General features: G+C 41.5%; 1 protein-coding gene across 1 annotated transcript in view; it reads left to right on the top strand.

Moving 5' to 3' along the window:
- LOC126159206 (uncharacterized) overlaps positions 1-26,644 on the top strand; it is a 78,248-nt gene that overhangs the window by 9,324 nt on the left and 42,280 nt on the right. The window contains exon 3 of the mRNA XM_049916499.1: positions 20,173-20,339. Coding sequence (XP_049772456.1) covers positions 20,173-20,339 — 167 coding nt within the window. The remainder of the gene's footprint in view (positions 1-20,172; positions 20,340-26,644) is intronic.

Here is a 26,644-nt window from a genome sequence, read left to right as displayed (position 1 = left end):
GTAGGGGAAAGAGTAGAAGAACAAGTTACAGGGAAATGTGCGCTTGGAACTAGGAATGAGAGATGAGAAGCATTGACTGCATTCTGAAATAGATTTTAGTTAGTAATAGCGAATACTTTTTCAAGAATTGCAAAAGGAGGAAGTATAATTGTAAAAGGCTGCAAGATACAGGAAGATTTCAATTACGTGATAGTGCAAAGTACCGTCGTGATAGTTGCCCCTATATCACGACAGTACTGGGCACTACACACTGTAAAAATTCGCTGAAAAGGATAAAAATATTTATATAGTTTGCGTTGGTGATGTTCGTCGGTTTTTGATAAAAATGTTAGTCTAGATCGAATAGTTAGCTCGAGCCTCGACGTGCTATGGCATGAAAATATATATATTTGTTACATTCAGCACCGAGCTTAACTGAGCGGCCCCAGAGATATGGCTGGTATCATTGTTTACCTACGTTTCTCGTCGTAGGGTGCCAGCTCACACGTGTCGTTAACTCAATTTTCAAGCAGAAATAAAATATTAAAGAAAACAACGCACGCAGGTATTGCGGTAAAATTTCAAAAAAAAAAAAAAATGGTTCAAATGGCTCTGAGCACTATGGGACTTAACATCTGTGGTCATCAGTCCCCTAGAACTTAGAACTACTTAAACCTAACTAACCTAAGGACATCACACACATCCATGCCCGAGGCAGGATTCGAACCTGCGACCGTAGCAGTCGCGCGGTTCCTGACTGCGCGCCTAGAACCGCTAGACCACCGCGGCCGGCGGTAAAATTTAAAATATTGATTCACTCGCGATGATTTATAATTTGAACATGCTGTTCATTTCTATTTTTCCACGACTACTCTTCAGTATATTGACTAAACAGTTAAATGCAGTCTGAGGGGCTGTTACGTAAGGGCGGCCGTTAATAACTGATGCTACAATAATTCACTATAAAATTCATATGTCGCGATCACGGCACTCGACAGTCTGTTCAGAGTTCAAAAAATATACTGTTGTCCGCTGTCTTAAACCACTACATTGCGCTCCTCTTGATCGCTTTCGAACGTGGCTACCAACCCAATACTACCCCCAGATGAGAAGCACGTCCGGCTCTTAGCGTCGCTCAAACTCCACACCATAATGACCGCTCTGTACACCCTCTAAACGACTGCCTAACTCAAAACAATGATTGACAAATCAATTACGAATATTCTAAAACTAAACACGAAAACACATATGATACATTGAAAAATATGGAAATTTTCCAGGCAATAACAATTTTAAGTCCAATTTTTCCTATCTACCACCGTTTTCTCACAAATAAGTTCCTGTGGCGTGATTTTGCTTTTCCCTGTTTTTTAATACTAAACATAACTAAACAAATAAAAATACATACTTAAATACTCACCTACCACTTTAAACTTTAGAATGCTACTACTAGTTGTGTCTCTTTAATTTTATTTATTACCAAAAACAAAGTTTCTCTCAGCCGAATCCCATATTCCAACCTCTCATTCAAAAATAGTATATATTCTTTTAAATCGGCTATGATTGCTCGATGCAGCTTTGTTAGCCCCATCTGTGAACACTTTGTTCATATTAATTGGCCAAAGCGTTACGGAGATATTAGCTTTTCTTCTTCTTCTTCGCGGATGGATCACTTAGGACCACGCGTAATCAACATTTGTTGGCCTTCCTTTTCGCCCATTAGTCCTTTATAAACAACGAATGGGCTAGCTTTCGTTGCGTAGACAACGTATATCGGTTAGTTTTTCTCTCTTTTTCCTCAAAACCCCGTGTGTTTGTGATTTCCTGATTTCATTTCTATCGTGTAGATTTGGAGACCCTAATTCTCTCAGGTCTTTTTCCCGTCTGTTTGTACCAGTTCGGTCTTGTAGTTTTGTTCTTTAAAAATGTATGGATTTTGTGCGTTAACCTGCTTGAGTCCATTCTTTCTAAATGCCCCATGAATTGGATTCTTCTCATGCGAATTGTGTCTGTTATTCTGGAGATATTTTTATATATTTCTGCATTGGGTTTTAAATAATGCACACCATCTTTAGCTCTTGGTCCTAGGATTTTCCTTATTAGCTTTTGAACTTTCATAAATTAACAATTTTTAAGACAACAATAATTTTCAAACTATTACATATTTTTGTGACGCGTCTAGATGATTTAGCTTTACATATTTTTCTGTCTATGAGTGCCAACTCGCACCTCCGTGCCACTCTTAGTTCCGTTTTTATCAATTTTTCTCTGGCATATAAATTCCTCCAAGAGCACAAACACGGCCATCCGCTCCCCTGCCAAGCTTTCTCTCGGGTTTTTCAAGGCCGCGTACACGCTAGTCACTCGCCATGGCCCCGTAGCAACCGTCAGCCACGTTCTCTGTGGCGGAGAACTGCCGCTCTAATCTCCCCTCCCCACAGCTTGTACGCTCACAGTTTCCACACTGAACCTGATATGAAAATACAGTCAAGAGCTGTACTGATAACTAATTAGAAACCGTTTCTACACTGAACCTGACATGAAAATACTATCTTCTGTTGAATTCTATTTTATGGGTGTCATGCCGTGGTCCAAAGAATATTTCTGTGCCTAACGCTTCGACTCCAGGTGCTGGAGTCACCTTTAAAGCCTATGAAGATTCAGATAACAGAAACTTAATGAAATGTCAGAGGAAACCTCTCTGAGATTTAAATTCTGAAAAAGACGTTTAAAGTCTTTCAGCAATTAAGGCAACGCTGCAGTGATAATGAGGTAGTAAAACTACGACTGTAAAAGACTGTAAAATTTGGGATGTATTATAACCAGGAAGATACAGTGTGTAGAAAAAAAAAAAAAAGAAAGAAAGAAAGCCAGCTAAATTTCGATTATGCGAGAAGTCACACAAATCTGAAGGCTGTAAATTCAACTACATACTTAGGTATTACAGCTACAAATAACCTAAATTGGAACGATCACATAGAGAATGTTGTTGGTGGAGCAAACAAGAGACTGCGATTCGTTCGCAGAACACTTACAAGGTGCAACATGTCTACTAAACAGATTGCTTCCACCACGCTTGTCCGCCCTATTCTGGGGTATTTCTGTACTCTGTAGGATCAGCAGAAGGTGGGACTGACGGATGACACTGAAAGTTCAAACAAGGGCAGCTCGTTTTTGTATTATCGCGAAATAGGGGGGATAGTGTCACAGACATGAAACGTGAACTGGAGTGGCAATCATTAAAACAAAGGCATCTTTCGTTGCCACGGGATCTTCTCATGAAATTTCAATCACCAGCTTTCTCCTCGGATTGCGAAACAGTCTGTTGGCACCCACCTACATAGCGAGAAATTATCATCACGATAAAATAAAAGATATCAGGGATCGCAGAGAAAAATTTAAGTGCTCGTTTTTCCCGAACGCCGTTCGAGAGTGGAACGGTAGAGAATCAACTTGAGGGTGGTTCACTGAACCCTCTGCCACGCATTTCATTGTGAATAGCAGAGTAATAATGTAGTTTTATGGGATACCCCATACCTTTTGTTCTTAGGGTAACGAATAAGCTAGTAAAAGACTCTGATTTCTGCCACACCCTAGAAATGTCATACCAAATCAGAAGTTTTCCCATCAAGACTGTACAGTTTATCAAAAATTCACAAACCTGACATTCCCTTAGGACCTCTTGCTAGCGCTATTGATTGTTTGACAAAAGAGATTGCTAAACACTTGGAGTAAAAGAAAACTATAAACGTTTCTGGTCATATTATTGAAAAATCAAAACCCTTGAGATTAAGCCCAAGAGAGACTCTAGTGACTCTAGCTGTTGTATTCCTGTTTACTATGGTTTCTCTGAAAGAAGTGATGTCACAATAAGAAGGTATTTTTGCAAAGTATATAGCAAATCTTATTAACCCTTCCCACTACTCTAGCGAAATGCTCATACTCTAATACTCTGGTGGGGTCTCGCAGTACCCCAATAAATTAAACGAAACTGTAATCTAAAGAAATTTTATTTTGAGTTCCACTTCTATCACTGAATATTATAAACATTTTAACGCATTTGAGATATCAGGTTACCTTCCGTTCAGAAGGCTGTTGCACGCAGCGACTGTTATACTGAATTTTAAATAATAGATTTCAGCTATCAGTCGTCCTTTTTAAATTTTATTGGCAGATCTATATTTCAGCTAGAAACTAGACATTCTCAATGAACTATTATTTTTGATCAATGCATGTAATGCCTGTTGGTCGGGCTTCATCCACAGTTCACTGAATGAACTGTGGATGAAGCCCGACCAACAGGCATTACATGCATTGATCAAAAATGATAGTGCATTGAAAATGGCTAGTTTCTAGCTGAAATCTGGATGTGCCAATAAAATTTAAAAAGGGCGACTGATAGCTGAAATCTATTATTAAGAATTCATTTGAGATACGATTACAAACAATTTTGCCCCACTGAAAATCTGTGATCGAGACAAACATGTTTTGAGGATTTTTCACACACTACTTTGGTTTTCTTGTCCGTATTCTTTCACACATGTAACATCTTGCTTCACTCATGCCTTCTGGCTCTGAAGATGTTTAGGCAAGAGAAGTACCACCAAGTTTAACAACAATCTCTCTCAGTTCATGAGAAAGGGGTAGGACATCTCGACATTGTATATGCGGTTTTAGTAAATCCATTCCAAGCCTCTGCAGCAATTCTCTTCTTTTTAAATCATCATTTTGATCAAGTTGTTTGGTTCATTGAAGTAAAACAGAAACATTGACTCCTACTGTGTTTAAAATGGCATAAATACATACATCGGCCATCTGCGTATTCGCCGTGATACAGAATATTTGGCGTACATTTGGTCCAGTGCGCCCACTCCTCCTTTTGTGGCATTGTAATCAATGATCATTTCAGGTTTCCTCCTTTGAGTACTAATTTTCTGATCGTGGCGCATAGATGAAAGCAACACAACAGCTAGACCTTTCCGAGGAACATAAGAACAAATTGTTTTTCCTTCGTTATGCCCAAATAACGCAGATTCTACTGGGCGCTTTCTGTTTGGTTTGAATTCTTCTGGGATCTGCGGTTTATTTAGCTTTAGAGTGCCTAAGACAGTCAACGTTTAGGCTTCCAGTTGATCACAGAGTTCAAGTGACATGAACCAATTGACACATTTCTATTGCTTCCCTCAACTGGTGTTATTAATTTCTAAATATCCTGTGTTGGAGTTGCTAATATACTTTTATTTGTCCCTTTGCCTGTGTAGACAAATGCATTTCATAAATAGAATGTTCGTGAATGACAAAGGCACATAACTTTGAGGCCGTATTTTTCTGCCTTCTTAGGCATACACATGCGAAATTTGCACATACCACGAAAGGGTATTAACATTTAATCGATTGTCACGTTCGCTCCTGGAGTGAAATACTTTTGACATTTGTCTATAAAGAGTTCCCAGATATATCTAATAGTTGCAAGTCTGTCATCAGCCTTTCTAGCATCTCTTGTAGTAACACAATCGAAACGCAGACATGACAAAATGAATAAAAATCTATGAACGCTCATACTTGCTAAAAACACATCACGACCAGTTCCATCATTAGCAAAAATTTCAAGAACATTTTCGTGATTAGCTTTCATTACTCCAGATAAATAAAGCAGGCCTAGAAATGCTTTCAGTTCTATTATATCTAGCACCTTTATGAATGCTGGCTGAGGAGCTCTGTATTTATTTGACATGTCATGTATCTTGACGTTTCTATTGGTGAGAATTAGTTGTAATAAATCTTCAGTAACGAACAATTCCCAAGCAGATAATATGTCAGCTGAATAAAGCGCTTTTGTCTCGTCTAGCGCCTGGAAGGCGACTAACTATATTGTGAGCACACGTACGAGTTGTAGGAGGAGCTTCTTTTGAGCACTTGTAGCACTGCTTTTTTCCAAAAAAATATTTGTCAGTGGAAGGCCTAATACACGCCTCTTCATCTGACCCTTCACAACTACTTTCTGATGTAACTTCAGAGATGGAATCATGATCACTTAGTACAAAATCATCCTCATCTGCTATGCTCTCCTCATAAGATTGCAAAAACGCAGGATCATTCATTATTCTTTCCAACTCGTCATCTTTTCATGACTTCGATGACGCCACTCTGAAAAATAATGCATACATTCTCACATAACCTTAAAAATTGACGTTATCATTGAAAGTTTGCTCTTTTTGAAGTACTCTAAGACTTCAGTCGCCTAAAAGACTAATTGAGATAATGAAAAACAACTTACGTTAATTCTCTGGTGGGGTATTCTGAGACCTCTTTCTCTTTATCTCACAAAATATTACCGGAAACACCGCATCCAACACTTCATGTTAAACGGCATCACTTCTCTCATAACTACCAAGAACACAGGCGCCGTTTGTTGTTTCGTTGACATCTATGTATTGTATTCATATCACGTGGGGTTCTCCAGGACCCTACTAGAGCAGTTAAGGGTTAAATATTGTCTCACCGCAAGTTCCTTTCTATGGGACAATAAATTCTACGAACAAACTAGTGTTGTGGCTATATAAAACGCATCAGCGCAGTTGTAGGGAATTTCTTCATGAAAAAATTAAAGAAAGAATTCTTCAGATGACCGAGAAGAAACCCTCTTGTCGACTGTGGTACATTAATTTTCGTTGTATGGCCTCATGTAGGAAAAGAAATATCAGACTATCTAAATTTTCTGAGTGATGTTATTTCTAATGTAAAGCCCACTATGAAAAGGAGATTGAAGTAAAACTTTCGTTTTGGGACGTACAGGTACACAAAAAGCCCGACGATACTTCAGCACAAATGTCTACGGAAAACTCACTCTCATGTACGGATACCTTCACAAAAATTAGTCTCCATCCCAAGCAGAAAAATAGGTATAATCAAAATGTTGGTGGATTAGGCTAAGTAATCCATAAGCCACAGTACTTGTTCGAAGATCTACCCTCAGAAGAAACGGCTACTTTGACAAAGAGACAAAAAGGGAACTATCTCCTTGAAGATGATGAAAATGAACCAAAGTAAACCTCCCATTGTTAAAAGCAGTCACATATCACACCAAAAGAATACCAAAATGTTTGACAGAGTATTTAAACCACCAAGAAGTAAGTGTGACTATTCAAACACTGCAAAAGACATATGCCTTCTGGCTACCGCAGAAAGAGATACAAATTTCATTGCACATCTGGTCAAGCATACATGTTGTTGTTGTTGTGGTCTTCCGCCGGTAGACTGGTTTCATAGAGCTCTCCATCCTATTCTATCCTGTGCGAGCCTCTTCATCCCCGAGTAATTATTGCAACTCAACCTATATCCTTCTGAATCTGCTTACTGTATTCATCTCTTGCTCTTCCTTTAAGAGTTTTACACACCCCTCCCCCCACCCCTCTTCTCTCCAGTACCAAACTGGTAATCACATGATGTCTCAGAATCCGGCCGCCTCGGTGCAGGTCTTTTTACATCCACCGAATGGGAATGAAATGATGATGAATACAGCCCTTCTTGTAGTCACATTGTACCACTAATTTCTGATCTCCTCCATTCTATTCAGTACCTCCTCATTAGTTACGTGATCAACTCATTTAATCTTCAGTATTCTTCTGTAGCACCACATGTCAGAAGCTTATATTCTTTTCTTGTCGAAACTGTTTATGGTCCGTGATTCACTTCCATACTGAGCTACACACCTACACTCCATACAAATATTTGCAGAAAATGACTTCCTGACACCTAAATCTATGCTCGATGTTAACAAATTTTATATCCTCTCTACTTTGACCATCATCAGTTATTTTGCTGCCTGTACAGTAAAATCATCTTCTATGTTAAGTGTCCCATTTCCTAATCTAATGTCCTCAGCATCACCTCATTTAAGTCGATACAGTCCATTACCCTCGTTTTGCATTTGTGGACGTTTATCTTATATCCTTCTTTCAAGACTCTGTCCATTCCGTTCAAATGTTCCTCCAAGTCCTTTGCTGCCTCTGACAGAATTACAATGTCATCGGGAAACCTCATAGATTTTGTTTGCTCTCCCTGGACTTTAATTCCTACACCAAATTTTTCTTTTCCTTCTTTTACTATCTGGTCAATATACAGATTGAATAACATGGGAGATAGGTTACAACTAAGTCTCACTCGCTTTTCAACCAGTGCTTCCCTTTTATGCCCCTCGACTATTATAACTGCCATCTGGTTTCTGTAAAAATTGTGAATATCCTTAAGCTACCTGTATTTTACCCTTGATACCTATAGAATTTGAAAGACAGTATTCCACTCAGCATTGTCAAAAGCTTTCTCAAATGCTATAGATGTAGGTTTGCCTTTCCTTGACCTATCTTCTATGAGGAGTCATAGGGTCAGTAATGATTCCTATGTTCCAACATATCTCCAGAATCCAAACTAATCTTCCCCAAGGCCGGTTCCTATCAATTTTTCCATTCGTTCGTAAAGAATTCGTGTTGGTAGTTCGCAATCGTAACTTATTAAACCGATAGTTTGGTAATATTCACATCTGTCAGGACCTGCTTCTTTGGGAATTGGAGTTATTATACACTCCTGGAAATTGAAATAAGAACACCGTGAATTCATTGTCCCAGGAAGGGGAAACTTTATTGACACATTCCTGGGGTCAGATACATCACATGATCACACTGACAGAACCACAGGCACATAGACACAGGCAACAGAGCATGCACAATGTCGGCACTAGTACAGTGTATATCCACCTTTCGCAGCAATGCAGGCTGCTATTCTCCCATGGAGACGATCGTAGAGATGCTGGATGTAGTCCTGTGGAACGGCTTGCCATGCCATTTCCACCTGGCGCCTCAGTTGGACCAGCGTTCGTGCTGGACGTGCAGACCGCGTGAGACGACGCTTCATCCAGTCCCAAACATGCTCAATGGGGGACAGATCCGGAGATCTTGCTGGCCAGGGTAGTTGACTTACACCTTCTAGAGCACTTTGGGTGGCACGGGATACATGCGGACGTGCATTGTCCTGTTGGAACAGCAAGTTCCCTTGCCGGTCTAGGAATGGTAGAACGATGGGTTCGATGACAGTTTGGATGTACCGTGCACTATTCAGTGTCCCCTCGACGATCACCAGTGGTGTACGGCCAGTGTAGGAGATCGCTCCCCATACCATGATGCCGGGTGTTGGCCCTGTGTGCCTCGGTCGTATGCAGTCCTGATTGTGGCGCTCACCTGCACGGCGCCAAACACGCATACGACCATCATTGGCACCAAGGCAGAAGCGACTCTCATCGCTGAAGACGACACGTCTCCATTCGTCCCTCCATTCACGCCTGTCGCGATACCACTGGAGGCGGGCTGGACGATGTTGGGGCGTGAGCGGAAGACGGCCTAACGGTGTGCGGGACCGTAGCCCAGCTTCATGGAGACGGTTGCGAATGGTCCTCGCCGATACCCCAGGAGCAACAGTGTCCCTAATTTGCTGGGAAGTGGCGGTGCGGTCCCCTACGGCACTGCGTAGCATCCTACGGTCTTGGCGTGCATCCGTGCGTCGCTGCGGTCCGGTCCCAGGTCGACGGGCACGTGCACCTTCCGCCGACCACTGGCGACAACATCGATTTACTGTGGAGACCTCACGCCCCACGTGTTGAGCAATTCGGCGGTACGTCCACCCGGCCTCCCGCATGCCCACTATATGCCCTCGCTCAAAGTCCGTCAACTGCACATACGGTTCACGTCCACGCTGTCGCGGCATGCTACCAGTGTTAAAGACTGCGATGGAGCTCCGTATGCCACGGCAAACTGGCTGACACTGACGGCGGCGGTGCACAAATGCTGCGCAGCTAGCGCCATTCGACGGCCAACACCGCGGTTCCTGGTGTGTCCGCTGTGCCGTGCGTGTGATCATTGCTTGTACAGACCTCTCGCAGTGTCCGGAGCAAGTATGGTGGGTCTGACACACCGGCGTCAATGTGTTCTTTTTTCCATTTCCAGGAGTGTATTTTTCTTGAAACCGGAGGGTATTTCACGTGCCTCTTATATCTTTCTCGCCAGTTGGAGTGTTTTGTCATTGGTGGCTCTCTCATGACCATGGAAATAGAAATGAGAATTTGGCGTCACTGCGGGGCAGGTCCGGCTGCCTCGGTGCATGTTTTACTACATTCAACGCCACATCAGGCGACCTGCGCTGCGGATGGGGATGAAATGATGATGAAGACAGCACAACACCCAATCCCTGAGAGGAGAAAATCCCCAACCCAACCGGGAATCGAATGTGGGTCCGTAGGACGGCAATCCGTCACGCTGACCTCTCAGCAATCGGGGCGGACTCCCATGACCATCAATAGTTCTAACAGAATGTTGTCCAGTCTCGGGGCCTTGTTTCGACTTGGGCCTTTCAGTATTCTGTGAAATTCTTCATGCAGTATCATATCTCACATCTCATCTTCACCTACGTCCTCTCCCATTTCTGTAGTACTGCCCTCAACTACATCTCCCTTGTATAGACACATTATATACTCCCACTGTAATACTCCTTCCACCTTCCTGATTTCCCTTTTTGCTTAGGTCTGGTTTTTCATCTAAGCTCTTGATATTCTTACAGGTGGTTCTCTTTTCTGCAAAGACCTTTTTAATATTCCTGTAGGCGGCGTCTGTCTATCTCCGAGTGATATATGATCCTAATTTCTTACATTTGTCCTCTAGCCATTCCTGCTTAGTCATTTGCACTTCCTGTCACTCTTATTTTTTAGGTATTTGTATTCCCTTTCGCCATTTTACTTACTGTACTGCATTTTTATATTTTCCCCTTTCATCAATTAAATGCAATATCTCTTGTATTATCCAAGGATTCCTAGTAGCCCTCGTCTTTTTACCTACTTGATCCTCTGCTTCCTTCACTATTTCGTCTCTCAAATCTATCCATGTTTCTTCTACTGTATTCCTTTCTTCTGTTTTTGTCAACCTTGCCCTAATGCTCCCTCGAAACGTTCTACAACCTCTGGTTCTTTCAAGTTTATGAAGGTCCCATTTCCTTAAATTCCTGGAATTTACAGCTGCCCCTGGAAATGACTTGCAGATAAAAATCTGGTTCCGAAATCTCTGTCACATCACTATGTAATCAATCTAAAACCTTTAGATATCTCCAGGTCTCTTCCACTTATACCTTCTTTTATGATTCTTAAACCAAGTGTTAACCAAGTGTTAGCTATGACTAAATTATGCTTTGTGCAAAATTCTACCGGGAGGCTTCGTCTTTCATTCCTTTCCCCCAGTTCATATTCACCTACTATTTTTCCTTTTCTTCCTTTCCCTACCATCGAATTCCAGTCCCCCATCACAATTAAATTTTCATCTCCCTTAACTATCTGAATAATTTCTTTCATCTCATCATATATTTCTTCAATCTCTTCCTCATCCGTGGAGATAGTTGGCATATAAACTTGTACTACTGTGATGGGTGTGGGCTTCGTGTCTATCTTGGATACAATAATTAGTTCACTATGCTGTTCATTTTAGCTTATCCGCGATCCGACTATTTTATTCATTATTAAACCTACGTCCTCATTGCCCATATTTGATTTTGTATTTGTAACCGTGTATTCACCTGACCAGAAGCCCTGTTCCTCCTGCCACCATGTATGGAAGTGAAACTTGGACGATAAATAGTTTGGACATGAAGAGAATAGAAGCTTTTGAAATGTGGTGCTACAGAAGAATGCTGAAGATTAGATGGGTAGATCACATAACTAATGAGGAGGTATTGAATAGGATTGGGGAGAAGAGAAATTTATGGCACAACTTGACTAGAAGAAGGGATCGGTTTGTAGGACATGTTTTGAGGCATCAAGGGATCACCAATTTAGTATTGGAGGGCAGCGTGGAGGGTAAAAATCGTAGATGGAGACCAAGAGATGAATACACTAAGCAGATTCAGAAAGCTGTAAGTTGCAGTAGTTACTGGGAGATGAAGAAGCTTGCACAGGATAGAGTAGCATGGAGAGCTGCATCAAACCAGTCTCAGGACTGAAGACCACAACAACAACAACTTACCTACTCTATTAAAGGATCTAATATTCCACATAGTTGCCACAAACAGAAGCACTAACTCCGAACTTAGTGAAAAGAGGAGCACTTACGTGGAAAACACGGATAAATCAGTAGTGAGAGATTGTGCAGTCGGATCAGGGAACTACCAAAAATCTTATGTTCGACGCTATGGTTTTATGATCTAATGGCTACTGAGGTAGGATTTATAGTGTGTTCACAGAAATTCAAAATGAAAAATCAAGTTTAACAGAAAACGAATGAAATGAGACAGGTTGTTGGCCTCAGAGCTGAATAAAGCAAAAAGCGCATACTCTTCCCGATTACAAGCTGCATCACACGGGTCGGCGTGACTCGGCGAACGTAAGCAACGGTATGATGAGGTCACGACCCGACCGTTGCATGGATACGTGTAAACAATTTGGCTTGCAGAACTTGTTTACTTTTGAAACTGCTCTCTGAGCGTTTATATCTTTTGACGGTGTCTCCAGCATTTGGAGGTCGAAACGTAATGCAGAGAACGATGGCTTGGGTGACGGGTTAATGAGCACAAAACAAGATTCACCATGGACTCAAGAAGCGGCCGTGATTGCTATGGTTGTGGGACCGACACATTCTGTGGCTCTGCTCCTGCTTTTTGTTGTGGCTGAGAAATCTGCAGTAAAAGTAAATAAATGGAGAAGGACAGTGTTGTACTTAATCATTCTATATAGAATACCTTCTAATCTCAACTCTGAAGGCACAATAAAGCCTTTTGCTAGTTCTTCGATGTAAGTGGATGTCAACAGAAACTTTTGGCAGTAAAGACTGGCTGTACTGCAAAATCATTGTCAGTAAAAATATGGTTTCAGTACATTAGTAGAACGCTTGTAGCCCCCTATCACCTGTTAACTACAAATTTCGATCACTGTCTGGATGAAATATCATCTTTAAGGTGAAACACGTGTGCAGGCAGTTCCTGGAGCAGAAGCCCGCTGCCGTGTGTCCCCCTACAGACGGACTCCCCACCCACCCACCCACCGTGGCCTGCCCACTCCTTAGAGTGCGGGGCGGCCTGGCCGTGTTCCGGCCAGTCAGCCAGCCAGCCAGCAAGTGGCCGGAGCTCCTGTCCACCCGCCCGGTTTCAGCTCTTCTCGTGGCTTCCATAAATCTCTTTCAGTGAAAGCTGAGGTTTTTCCTCTCACTGGACACGGCCCATGCCCTTCCCCATTCCAAATTTGCTTTTCGGTTCTAAAGAACTAGTCATCGAAGGGAATCTCTTTCTTATACACTTGGAAGAGAGCGTTTCGAGTGTCATGTTTAGGACCAAAACATGAATAACTGGGTATGTCCGCTGAAGGAACTATCGCACATCAAGCTCAAACGGGGCCCTGTAAAAAAGAGCCCTCCTGGGATTCACTTCTACGGCTGAGAATGGATAGTACTGTTTACTGTTTTACATCTACATCTAGAGAATGGACGGTGGTAATTGGAAATTTGTGGTAAGTTCCGATGGGATCAAACTGCTGAGGTCATCGGTCCCTAGGCTTACACACTACTTAATCTAACATAAACTAGCTTACGCTACGAACAAGACACAGACCCATGCCCGAGAGAGGACTCTAATCTCCGACGGGGGGAGACGCGCACCGCTGCAAGGTACTGCTTGTTCTTTTTATATCTACATCTACACTCTAGCGATCAGTATGAGGTGCGTGGGGGACAGTATGTTTCATCGTTCCAAATAGACTACCGGAAAATGAAAAATTAATATCCTGCAACAACGTTTCTACAGAACGAAGTTCCATTGTACTGCTTCATCAGTTTCCCGGTGTTTTTCTCGTAATTGGGAGAACGGAATTTCTGGAAACAGAAAAATTTGTCAATCACTAAGACCTCAAAGACTTTAATATCTGTGGTCGTTGTCTAAAATGCATTGGGAACCTCGTCACCAGCTAGCAAACACTCTTACATACCGCCTATGCCAGTATAGATTTCAAGCCACCAAATACGCATCATGCATGGTAGCATGGATACCAATTTGGTTCAAATGGCTCTGAGCACTATGGGACTTAACTGCTGTGGTCATCAGTCCCCTAGAACTTAGAACTACTTAAACCTAACTAACCTAAGGACATCACACACATCCATGCCCGAGGCAGGATTCGAACCTGCGACCGTAGCAGTCCCGCTGTTCCGGACTGCGCGCCTAGAACCACTAGACCACCGCGGCCGGCGATACCAATTTCCTCTACTAACTAAACTGCTCGTGAAAAGTCTTACGCTACCTTCACAGTAGACAGCGTAAATGGGTTTATATTCTTCTTTATTATTTTTACTTTTGTTATTCTTTATTTTTTAATCAGTCTTCTGACTGGTTCGAAGCGGCCCACCACCAGTTCTTCTCCTCGTGCCAGCCTTTTCGTCTCAGAGTAGCACTTGCGCCCTACAGCCTCAATCATCTGTCGGATGTATCCCAGCCTCTGCCTTTCCCTACATTACCCTCCACAGTTCCCCCTAGTACCACAGAGCTCGTTCGCTGATGTCTCTACACATGTCCTATGATCCTGTCCCTTCTATTTCTCAGGTATCCGTATGTTCTTTGCTTCTCCGATTCTGCGGTGAACCCTCTCACTCCTTCTCGGTCTAGATACTTTTCCACGTTCTTCTTTAGCAACACATCCAAAACAATTCGAATTTTTTCATTTCCGATTTTTTCACAGTCCACGGTTCACTACCATACAATTCTGTGGTCCAGACGTACATTTTCAGAAATTTCTTCCTCAGATGAAGGCCTATGATACCAGAGAATTTCTTTTGCCCAGGTATGCCCTCTCTGCCAGTGCTAGTCTGCTTTTTAGGTCCTCCTCGCTTCGTCCGTTATGAATTATTTACTTTTCGATATTCTCATTTCCGCTACTTCGTTACTTCTATCTTCCTTTGGTTTACTCTCAGTACATATTCTATGCCCACTCGACCGTTGATTCAGTTCACCAGATCCAGCAAATTTCCTTTCAACCCGAATTATAACCCAACTATTGAACGTTACTTTCTTTTCTCCAACCCTTCTTCGATGCATGTATTACACAGTAGGTGTGAAAGATTACATCCGTTTCTTATTTTTTAATCCGGACACTTCGTTCTTGGTCTTCCATTCCTTTTGTTACCTCTGGGTTCTTGTACATATTGTATTTTACCTGTCTTCCCCTATGCGTACTCCCACTTTCGCCAAAATTTAAAAAATGTTGCGCCGTTTTACACTGTCGAAGGCTTTTCCCAGGTCAACAAATCCTATGAAAGTATTTTAATTTTTCTTCAGACTTGCTTCTATTATCAAGCGCAACGTCAGGACTGCCTCACTAGTGCCTTTATCGTTCCTAAAGCCAGACTGATCGCCACATAACCAGTTCCTCAGTGTTTTCCATTTTTCTGTATTTAATTCTTGTCATCAACTTCGGCGAATCACCTATTAACCTGACTGTGTGATACTTCTCTTACTTATCTGCCCATGCTGTATTCGGAATTGTGTGTATGACAGTATTTCGAAAGTCAAAGTCTGATTGTGCGTTGACAGTCTCATAGGTTCCTCACACGAATTTCAAAAGTCACTTCGTTGCCATTTCCCCTAAAGATTTTAGAAATTCCGATGAAATATTGTCCATTCCTTGAGCCTTGTCTGACTTGAGTCTTCCAAAACTTTATTAAACTCTGCCTCTATTTCTGGATCACCCACCCCTTCCTTATGGTCCAACTTTTCCTTCTATCACGTTATCAGACAAGTCCTACCCCTCATATAGACATATACCTGTCCACTTTCTCTTCTGCGTTTAACAATGGAATACCCACTAAACTCTTGTTAGTGTCCCTTGCTTTTCATTTCACCAACTATTGTTTTGGCTTTTCTCTATATCGAGTGATTCCTTCCGACGAGCGTTTCTTTTCGATTTCTTCTCATTTTTCCTCTTGCTATTTCGTCTGAGCTGCCTTCTGCTTCCTATTTATACTACTAACTGATTTATATTACATTAATCCTGTCTTTCCCTGACATCTTCGTGCTTTCTTCTTTCGTCGATCGATGATTCTCCACAGTTAGCTTCGTTGCATCTGTGTTTATCTTTCCAACGTCTGTGAGTGCCCTTTTCATGATATCCACTCCTCTTCAGCTGTACTGTGTTATTCCTTATCCTCAATACGTCTGTATCCCACTCACACATTGATTCTTATAGAGAAATCTCTTAAACTTCAGTTTGCTCTTCATCTTTACTAAACAGTAATAGGAGTATGTGTTTTTTCTAGGACACGTCTTAGATTTGCGAATCTGAGTTCGGAATCTCTGTCTGGTAATGATGTAATCCAGCTGGAATCTTCCGTGTCTCCTTTCCTTTTCCAAGTAGGCCTCGTCCTATTGTGAATCTTGAACAGAATATTCCCTGTTACTAGCTGGAATTTATTATAGTACTCAATTAGTCTTTCTTGTCTCTCATTGCTACTACCAAGCCCATATTGTCCGGAAACTTATAACGCTCTTACCTCTCTGGCTTATTAGGATTTTCTGTATGACCGTGTACCTAAAATCCCTAATCTGTGAGGAAAAGACATGTACTCCGAATAATAATGCAAAACCGAGACAGGTAGATGAAGTTATAACCGAATCCTCACTGCTCAGTATTTTAACATGACGATTAGAAACAAAGTTTGGTTAACTTTTTTTAATTATGTAAACTAGTTTTATAATTAACAGTAATTAGTGGAAATATGGAAGAAAGGTTTTCAGAGTATGTCATTAATGAAATAACCAACGGCCGCCAGTTCCTTACCGGAACAAGAACAATTAAATTGAAACTGAATTTTATACACGTAAGCAATCTTACGTAAGAATAGTTATTGGCGTCATGATGCAGGAACAGTACCTGACGCACACTTTCAAGTACTTCACACCACACATAACACATTGGTCAGATAATAATCAAATAGCAAACATATACAACATGTTACATTAATTTTCAATGATCAATTAAAATAAGATTTTTTACTGGCTGTAGACAGAAACTTTTTGTTACGTTACTCACCGTAATATTGACTGTCGTAGTTGTAGCAAGCAGAAAGAGTGTTTGAATTTAGCAGTTACTTTGATATTTCTTTGTAATAAAAGTTACAAATTATGCCGCAAGCTATAAATTAGAACTATGTTTTGACAATGAAATTGAGTGTCCATGTTACGTTAAGTTTTACTGCCATTTTTTATTATGAAAGCTACTCTATTTTTAGCTGGCTTTTGCATCATTCTATTTCTGACATTATTCGTACTACAACCAAAGATTTCATTATCACGTAATCGCCCAAAAGTTACAAAAATTATGTTTTGATAATCCAGTAAATTATTGTTCACTTCATTTTCAGTTCATTTTCTGATTATCTCGGCCCATACAAAGGGATAGGATGTATACTACTTGGATTATGACTTAGGAAAATTATTTACGTTAGAGTATGCACGACAACAATGTTATTCAAGCAATGAAATTCCAACTACGCTGGTCAGTCTATTTCACTTCTATTTACAAAAGTCTAGATCTTACTTCACTTCATGAAGCCGTTGGTTTGTCGAGTGGCTTCATTTAGCGGAAAATAGGGCACAGGTTGAAAAAAATGGTTCAAAATGGCTCTGAGAACTATGGGACTTAACTGCTGTGGTCATCAGTCCCCTAGAACTTAGAACTTCTTATACCTAACTAACCTAAGGACATCACAAACATTAATGCCAGAGGCAGGATTCGAACCTGCGACCGTAGCGGTCCCGCGGTTCCAGACTGCAGCACCTAGAACCGCACGGCACAGGTTGATCTTCCTGCCATACCACAGCCAATAGCAAGGGCCCACAGTACTTTTTATGTTACGTGTATTACTCTTGCTGCATTTCTACTGTGCCCTATAAATGCCATTGCTTGCCCATATTACACTGATTATACTGACCCTACGACTTACCTTAGAAGAAAGATTAAGGAAAGGTAAACCTACGTTTCTAGCATTTGTAGACGTGGAGAAAACTTTTGACAATGTTGATTGGAATACTCTCTTTCAAATTCTGAAGGTGGCAGGGGTAAAATACAGAGAGCGAAAGGCTATTTACAATTTGTACAGAAAGCAGATGGAAGTTATATGAGTCGAGGGGCATGAAAGGGAAGCAGTGGTTGGAAAGGGAGTGAGACAGGAGTGCAGCCTATCCCCGATGTTATTCAATCTGTGTATTGAGCAAGCAGTAAAGGAAACAAAAGAAAAATTCGGAGTAGGAATTAAAATCCATGGAGAAGAAATAAAAACTTTGAGGTTCGCCGATGACATTGTAATTCTGTCAGAGACAGCAAAGGACTTGGAAGAGCAGTTGAACGGAATGGACGGTGTCTTGAAAGGAGGATGTAAGATGAACATCAACAAAACCAAAACAAGGATGATGGAATTTAGTCGAATTAAATCGGGTGATGCTGAGGGAATTAGATGAGGAAATGAGACGCTTAAAGTAGTAAATGAGTTTTGCTATTTGGGGAGTAAAATAACTTATGATGGTCGAAGTAGAGAGGATATAAAATGTAGACTGGCGATGTCAAGGAAAGCGTTTCTGAAGAATAAAAAATTTGTTAACATCGAGTATAGGTTTAAATGTCAGGAAGTCGTTCCTGAAAGTATTTGTATGGAGTGTAGCCATGTACGGAAGTGAAACGTGGACGATAAATAGCTTAGACAAGAAGAGAATAGAAGCTTTTGAAATTTGGTGCTACAGAAGAATGCTGAAGATTAGATGGGTAGATCACATAACCAATGAGGAGGTAATGAACAGAATTGGGGAGAAGAGGAGCTTGTGGCACAACTTGACTAGAAGAAGGGACCGGTTGGTAGGACATGTTCTGAAACATCGAGGGATCACCAGTTTAGTATTGGAGGGCAGCGTGGAGGGTAAAACTCGTACAGGGAGACCAAGAGATGAATACACTAAGCAGATTCAGAAGGATATAGGCTGCAGTAGGTACTGGGAGATGAAGAAACTTGCACAGGATAGAGTAGCATGGAGAGCTGCATCAAACCAGTCTCAGGACTGAAGACCACAACAACAACATTACACATCCACCAAAACAAACATTTCAGTTGCCACTGCTCCGCGCTTCGGAAAAAGATCCTTCGTCTCCGCACTTTTGCATATCCAAACCGCCGAATACACACAACCAACGACACCAACCGTCTCCTCGCGACTCCCAGCTGCTACTACATTTGGTGCGCTCGCACGTCCAGCGATAATGCAATTTATTACTCTCTTTGACTATAGCTTTTCCCTGACTAGGCCAGCGTGTATACTTACAAAAAATTATCGTTCCATGGGTATTCTCTTTCTTAAATAATCTTCAGCACAGCTAATGAAGCAAACTTCGCAAAACACGTAGAAACTGTCCACAGAGTTGTGGTGTTACAAACTCCTATTCCTTCCACTACAACCGCGATCCGTTTATTCAATGAGCATTATACTTTTAGTTCCCATTGCATGCTGAATTATCTGTTCAATATCCTCATATATTTTCTCTGCCGTTTCGTCTTCTGCTTGTGACGTTGGCATGTATACCTGAACAATTGTAGTCCGCGTTCGTTTCCGGTCGAATCCTGTGAACTGTTCACAGTATGCCACTGACTATTCTACCTTCCTATTCATGAGAAGTCCTACTCCATCAAAGCATTTTCTACTGCTGCTAATGTTATCCTTCATTCGTCTGGCCATAAATTCTTATCATCATTTCACTTGACGGGCCTTCACTGTGTCTAGACTCAACCTCTGTATTTCCCTTTTCAGATTTTGTAGCTTCCCTACCTCGTTCAAACATCTGACATTCCAGGCTCCGCCTTGCAGCACGTTACCCTTTCGTTGGTTACCTAGTCTTGTTTCCAGGGCTACTTCCCCCTTGGCTTTCCCCTCCTGGAAATCCGAATTGTGGCCTAAACCGAAATCTTTTGCCAATGGAGAAATAATTATGATACTTCTTAAGTTAGAGGCCTCATGTCCTATGGAAAAGGTAAAAACTGGAGAAGAGGTAAGCTGAGTTTCGCTTCCACTGTTCTGTTCTAGAAAATATAATCAAGCTTCAGCATACCATTTGTTACGTCAAGTAACTTCATTTTATTTTGAAAGGTTGGCCGACATGGAATGGAACGTGGAAACGCTGAAAACGGATCATCTGAGGAACACTATACTCGCCCAGTTACTGCACGCCGTTCGGAGCACCACAAAAGCCATAGATGAGAGGGTGATATGTTATGTCGGAAGAGCTTTACGTCTGCTGCACGTTAACGGAACCGGTGAGTAAGTCCACTATTGTTAAAGAGAGTGCAACTTTGTCTTTAAGCTATGGTATCAAGAAAATCTCGACTAAGATGATGAACAGGTAGACGATGGGCCTGTGTCGGAGCTGACAACAGCACCGTAATCAGAAGTACACAGGGAACAGCAAACTTGAAAGTAAATGATAAACCACACTGGAAGAAAAAAATCAGAAACTGCAGATAACGGGTCTGCACGTGAGGTACCCATCCTGCATAATAATAAATCAATATCTGCACGTAAAGAGCTTGCGCGTGAGGTTCTTATTGTGCACAATAATAAACACAAACAATAAGGAGTAATTTCAGCTGACGTCCGATAAATACGTCAAACAAAAAATTAACCAAGCCCCAGAAAAATTTACAGTACCTATGACGGTCAGTGGAATGAGAAATGGGGTTGCAAATGCGTGTGCTCGCTGGGTCTCATCATCTAACTCGGAGATAACATCCAGCCATTTAAGCAGCCAGACGCACGCGCTTAACACCGGTTAAAATGCATAAATAATATAATCTCGATGCTGCTGACCGACAAGTACAAATGTTAGCCAGGATACAGTCTAGAAGGTTGAAGTCGGATAACGAATCGAACGCGTGTGTTAAGTTCCTTGAAACTCACAAATTTTTGTTCATAACTGAATACAGTTCACTGGTTGTGTCTTCCAAACAGTTACGTGCCGTTTTAATTTATGCTAGAGCACCCAGTAGTGATTACCGAACATGTTATAAATTGTAATAAAAATTGTTGACTGCTGAAGAACATAGACTGATATTTGGCACATCGACCAGTTCGCTAGAACACGTCCTAATTCCGATGATCTAAAGTTCACTCGACACTAGCTCGAATTCCTAAATGTCGGCTGCCACAGTATATTCCAAGACCCAACTGATTTAAACAGTTAAAGCCCGTGGTACTGCTTCAGAATCAGTCAACAACATGCACAGCAACAACCATGCTGAACTGTGTATCGATGTCATATGCATTCTTTACCGGTTTCAGAGAGGAACCAACAATTTCAAGCAGTTTTGTACGATCGTGAAGCTTCGTTTTTGGAGTTGTCTCCCCGCCCCCCTCCCACCCGTTTTATAAACTTCAACTTTTTCTTCTGCAGGATCCTTTCGCAGACATCTTTTCATATTTCCGTAACAGCTTTTGAGCCTGTCACAGGATCTTATGGTCACACCTGAAATTGAATAAATGTCATAGTTCCCAGTACCCTTAATTAATCTTATATTATTTACAATCATGAGTCCATTTTTCATTCTGAGGCTCTTAATATACAATTTCAATAAAATCTAAGCTCTATATATGGCTGTTTTAATTTCAGTTGGTATGGTACAGTGTAGACTTATCTTAAGAAAACGACACAGAGCTAATTGATGAACCTATGCTAACAATTTTCAACAAGAATGCTTCTTTAGCTAAACTGTAGTATTGCATAAGATTTTAAATCTAAAACAAACAAAACAATCCCCACCGTAAACGTACACAGCCCTATCACACGTATTTCGGTGGTAGGCCAATAACACTTCCCAGCTTCAAAGAAAGAGCTGGAGAGTTCTGAGACGGATTAAAAACACTGCATACCGTATCCCATACTTAAGATGAATCCAGAACGTTCATTAATTTATGAATTAACTTACCAGGACTAGAGTCTAATTGAGCCCCCATATATGACCACATTGCATGTTCTCTTTTACACTGCAGCCGTCAATTTTTTTTTTTATTTTCCAGAACAAATGCATTTGCCCCATCAGTTCAAGACATATAGGTATCTCGTACTTCGAGAAATTAGGCGTACTTCTTTTCTTTCCGTTTTTCGCCAAACAAATGAATGGACTAGTACATAGTAGCGCAGTAGGTATAAACACTTCAACTTGTTGACGAAAAACGCGGAAGTGAGATCACGTGACAAAGAAGTCACTCACCAGCAACAGTCCGTGTAATTTCATGCCTGTAAACATTTTTCACAACCTGGGTACGCTCCACTGCAATATACGAAGTCTACCGCGGTCAAATGCGCGTTTGGCTGAGGACGGCTTGCTGTCCGGTGATTAAGGCTACTGCACCGCAGAGACAGTTTAAACGCGGTTTACTCTTCGTAGTGATCACGGGACTTGGGCTACCCTGGTTCCTGACTGGGGTTTGTGCACTCGGCCGCATGTGGCTTATATTACGGTATTCTTCTCTTTTCCTGGACATTTGTATACTTTCTACTTTCGTTTATCTGTTGAAGTATTTCTTATGATACTCTATGTTTCTTGACAGTTACATTCCTTGTATCTATATTTGCCTGTCTAATTTCTGTGCTTGCCTATTTAGACACGTCTATACCCCTTAAACAGATCTACTTATTTTGGGATTAATCATCACAATATCTACAACATTAGAGAACTTCAAATAGGACTCGTTATTCATCAGTAGTCCAGTGTCATACTTGTTTTCACACAGATTCTCTTCAGCTTTTACCTCTGTTCATCATAACTATCAGAGTTTAGTATACCTGCTTTTAGGTACTTCTTACAATCCAATATCTGACTTTGGAATCGCACCACGATGTGATCCAGTTGGAATATTCCCAAGTGTCCATGCCTTTTCCATATGTTTCTCCTCCTCTTAATATTTAGGAAGTGTACATACCAGTGCCGTCTAGGGGTAGCTGTTTGATTAGTAATGAAAATATCCTCGGGTCCAGGTTCGAAAAACACCACCACTTAAATTTTGAACAATAATCAGCTCTGGCGGCCGAAGACTTCCGGCTTAAGAAGTCACCCTCATTCTGCCAACGACCTCGTCGAAGAGGGCGGAGGAGCAGACAGAGGTTCAGGACACTCTCTTGTCCTAGGGGTGGGAAACAGCCCCTAAAGGGGGAAGAATCAGCAATGATCAACAGTATGAGGATGCGGAAGGCAATGATAACGACTGCATTAAAGAAACGTAACGTGTATCCACAGGACATGTGGCCTGTAATTGAAGAAGTGTCATGATGACCTCTCCATTGGCAAAAGATTCCGGAATAGTCTCCCAATCGCATCTGCGGGAGGGGACTGCTAATGGGGAGGCAACAATGAGGTAAAGACTGAATAATCAATGAAAGCATAACGTTCTACGAGTCGGGCTGTGGAATGTAAGAAGCTTGAACGTGGAAGGGGAAATAGAAGATCTGAGAAAGGAAATGCAAGGCTGAATGTAGATGTAGTGGGGGTCAGTGAGGTGGAAAGGGAAGAAGACAGGGATTTCTGGCCAGATCAGTATAGGGTAACATCAACAGCAGTTGAAAGTGGTATAACGGGAGTCGGGTTCGTTATGAATAGGAATGTAGGGCAGAAAGTGTGTTACTGTGGACAGTACTGTGATAGGGTTGTTCTTACCAGGATCAACGGCAAATCAACACAAACAACGATAGTTCAGGTATACACTCCGACGTCGAAAGCTGAAGACGAAGAGATAGAGAAAGTATACGAGAATGGATATTGAAACAGTAGCGTACGTAAAGGGAAATGAAAATCTAATAGTCGTTGGGGACTGGAATTAAGTTGTTGGTGAAGGAGTAGAAGAAAAGGTTGCAGGAGAATATGGGCTAGGGACAAGGAATGAGAGAGGTGAAAGACTAATTGAGTTCTGTAATGAATTTCAGCTAGTAACAGCGAATATTCTATTCAAGGATCACAAGAGGAGGAGGTAGACTTAGAAAAGGCCAGACGATACGGGAACATTTCAGTTAGATTACACCATGGTCAGACAGAGGTTCCGAAATCACATACTGGACTATAAGGCGTACCCAGGGGCAGACATAGATTCAGATCATAATGTAGTTTCGATGAAGAGTAGGCTGGAGTTCAAGAGATTCGTAAGGAAGAATCGATACACAAAGAAGTGGGTTACAGATGTACTAAGGAAAGCAGGAATACAAGTCGCTGAGGAATGGAATAAATAGGAAGTGCAGGAAAGCTAAGACGAAATGGCTGCGTGAAAAATGTGAAGAAATCGAAAAAGAAATGATAGTCGGGAGGACTCATTCAGCATACAGAAACGTCAAAACAGCCTTTGATGAAATAAAAAGCAAGAACGCTGACATTAAGAGTCCGACGAGAATTCCACTGTTAAATACGTAGGAGAGCCGGGTAGGTGGAAAGAGTACATTGAAGGCCTCCATAAGAGAGAGCACTTGCTGGTAACGTGATAGAGGAAGAAACTGGAGTCAATACAGAAGAGATAGCGGATCCAGTATTATAATCCGAATTTAAACGAACTTTGGAGGACTTAAGATCAAATAAGGCAGAAGGGATAAATAACATTCCATCAGAATTTCTAAACTCACTGGGTGAAGTGGCGACAAAACAACTATTCACCTCGGTGTTTAGAAGGTATGGCTCTGGCGATATACCATCTGACTTTCGGAAAAATGTCATCCACACAATTCCGAAGACTGCAAGAGCTGACAAGTGCGAGACTAATCGCTCAATCAACCTAACAGCTCATGCATCCAAGTTGTTGACAAGATGAATATACAGAAGACTGGAAAAGAAAACTGAGGCTGTGAAAAATGAAGATAAATTTGGCTTTAGGAAAGCCAAAGCCACCAGAGAGGCAAGTCTGACGTTGCGGTTGATAATGGAAGTAAAAATAAAGAATAATCAAGACACGTTCACAGCATTTGTCGACCTGGAAAGAGCGTTCGACAGTGTTAAATGGTGCAAGATGTTCGAAATTCTGAGAAAAATAGGGATAAGCTAGAGAGAGAGAGACGGGTAATATACAATACGTACAAGAACCAAGAGGGAATAATGAGAGTGGGAGAGTGGACGACCAAGAATGAAGCGCTCGGATTAAAAAAGGTGTGAGACAGGGATGTAGTGTTTCGCACCTACTGTTCAATCAGTACATCGATGAAGCAATGATGGAAATAAAAGGAAGGTTAAGGACTGGAATTAAAATTCAAGGTGAAAGGATTTCGGTGGTACGATTCGATGATGACATTGCTATCCTGAGTGAAAGTGAAGAAGATTTCCATGATCTGAGGAATGGAATGAACAGTTTAATGAGTACAGATTATGGGTTGATAGTAAATCGAAGAAAGGCGAAAGTCATGAGAAGTAGCAGAAATGAGAACAGCGAGAAAATTAACATCGGGATTGATGGTCACGAAGTAGATGACGTTAAGGAATTCTGCTATGTAGGCAGCAAAATAAATAATGACGGCCAGAGCAAAGAAGACATCAGAGCAGACTAGCAATGGCAAAAAGAGATTGCTGTCCAAGAAAAGTCTACTACTCTCGAACGTAGGCCTTAATTTGAGGAAGAAATTTCTGAGAACGTACGTTTGGAGGACAGCATCGTCTGATAGTGAAACACGGTAGTCAGAAAACCGGAACAGAAGAGAATCAAAGCATCTGATATGTGGTGGTACAGACGAATGTTGAAAATTAGATGGATTGATAAGATTAGCAATGAGGAGATTCTGCACGTTATCGGAGAGGAGAGAAATACGAGGAATGCATTGACAAGGAGAAGGAACAGGATGATAGGACATCTGTTAAGACATCTGGGAATGGCTCCCATGGTACTAGAGGCAGCAGTAAAGCGCAGAAACTTTAGAGGAAGACAGAGATTGGAATACATCCAGCAAATAATTGAGGACGATGCTACGTTGAGATGAAGAGTCAGAAGACAAAAAAAAATTGCTACTGTCAAACCCATATTCTTCCCTGTTTTCTATTCTTTCCCCTACTACCACGCTACTGCCATACATGATACTAGATTTTCGCTTCTCTCATACACTAAATTCCACGTTCAGTGTCTTCAGACGCTCTGTGTCTTCGTCCCCTGCTTGTGACGTCAGCATGTATACCTGAACTGTTGTTGTTGCGATTGGTTTGTTGCCGATTCTAGTGATAGTATTCCGACCACTGCGCTGTTTACCGAAACTCACTCTTTGCCCCACCTTCCCATTCATGACGCTATTTTGTGCTGATGTCGATATTAGTCTACGTTCTGCTGAACATAAATCCTTATTTCCATTTCACTTCGCTGACCCCAATATATCTAGACTGAGCTTTGACACTTCCTTTTCATATTTCCTAGCTTCGCTAACACACTCAGACTTCAGCTATTCCACGCTCAGACTCGTTTCGTTGGTTATCCGGCTTTTTCTCGTCGTCACCTCTCCCTTGGCAGTCCGCTCCGGGAGATACATGTCTGGCACATTTCCGGAATATTTTGCCAACGGGGAGGTTATCATGACGATTTTTCAGTCATAGGTGATATGTCCTACGTATTATAT

This window comes from Schistocerca cancellata, chromosome 2 (genome assembly GCF_023864275.1).
Source record: "Schistocerca cancellata isolate TAMUIC-IGC-003103 chromosome 2, iqSchCanc2.1, whole genome shotgun sequence".
NCBI lineage: Eukaryota > Metazoa > Arthropoda > Insecta > Orthoptera > Acrididae > Schistocerca > Schistocerca cancellata.
The sequence above is the reverse complement of the archived record's forward strand: the minus strand, read 5'-3'. Positions and strand labels throughout refer to the sequence as shown.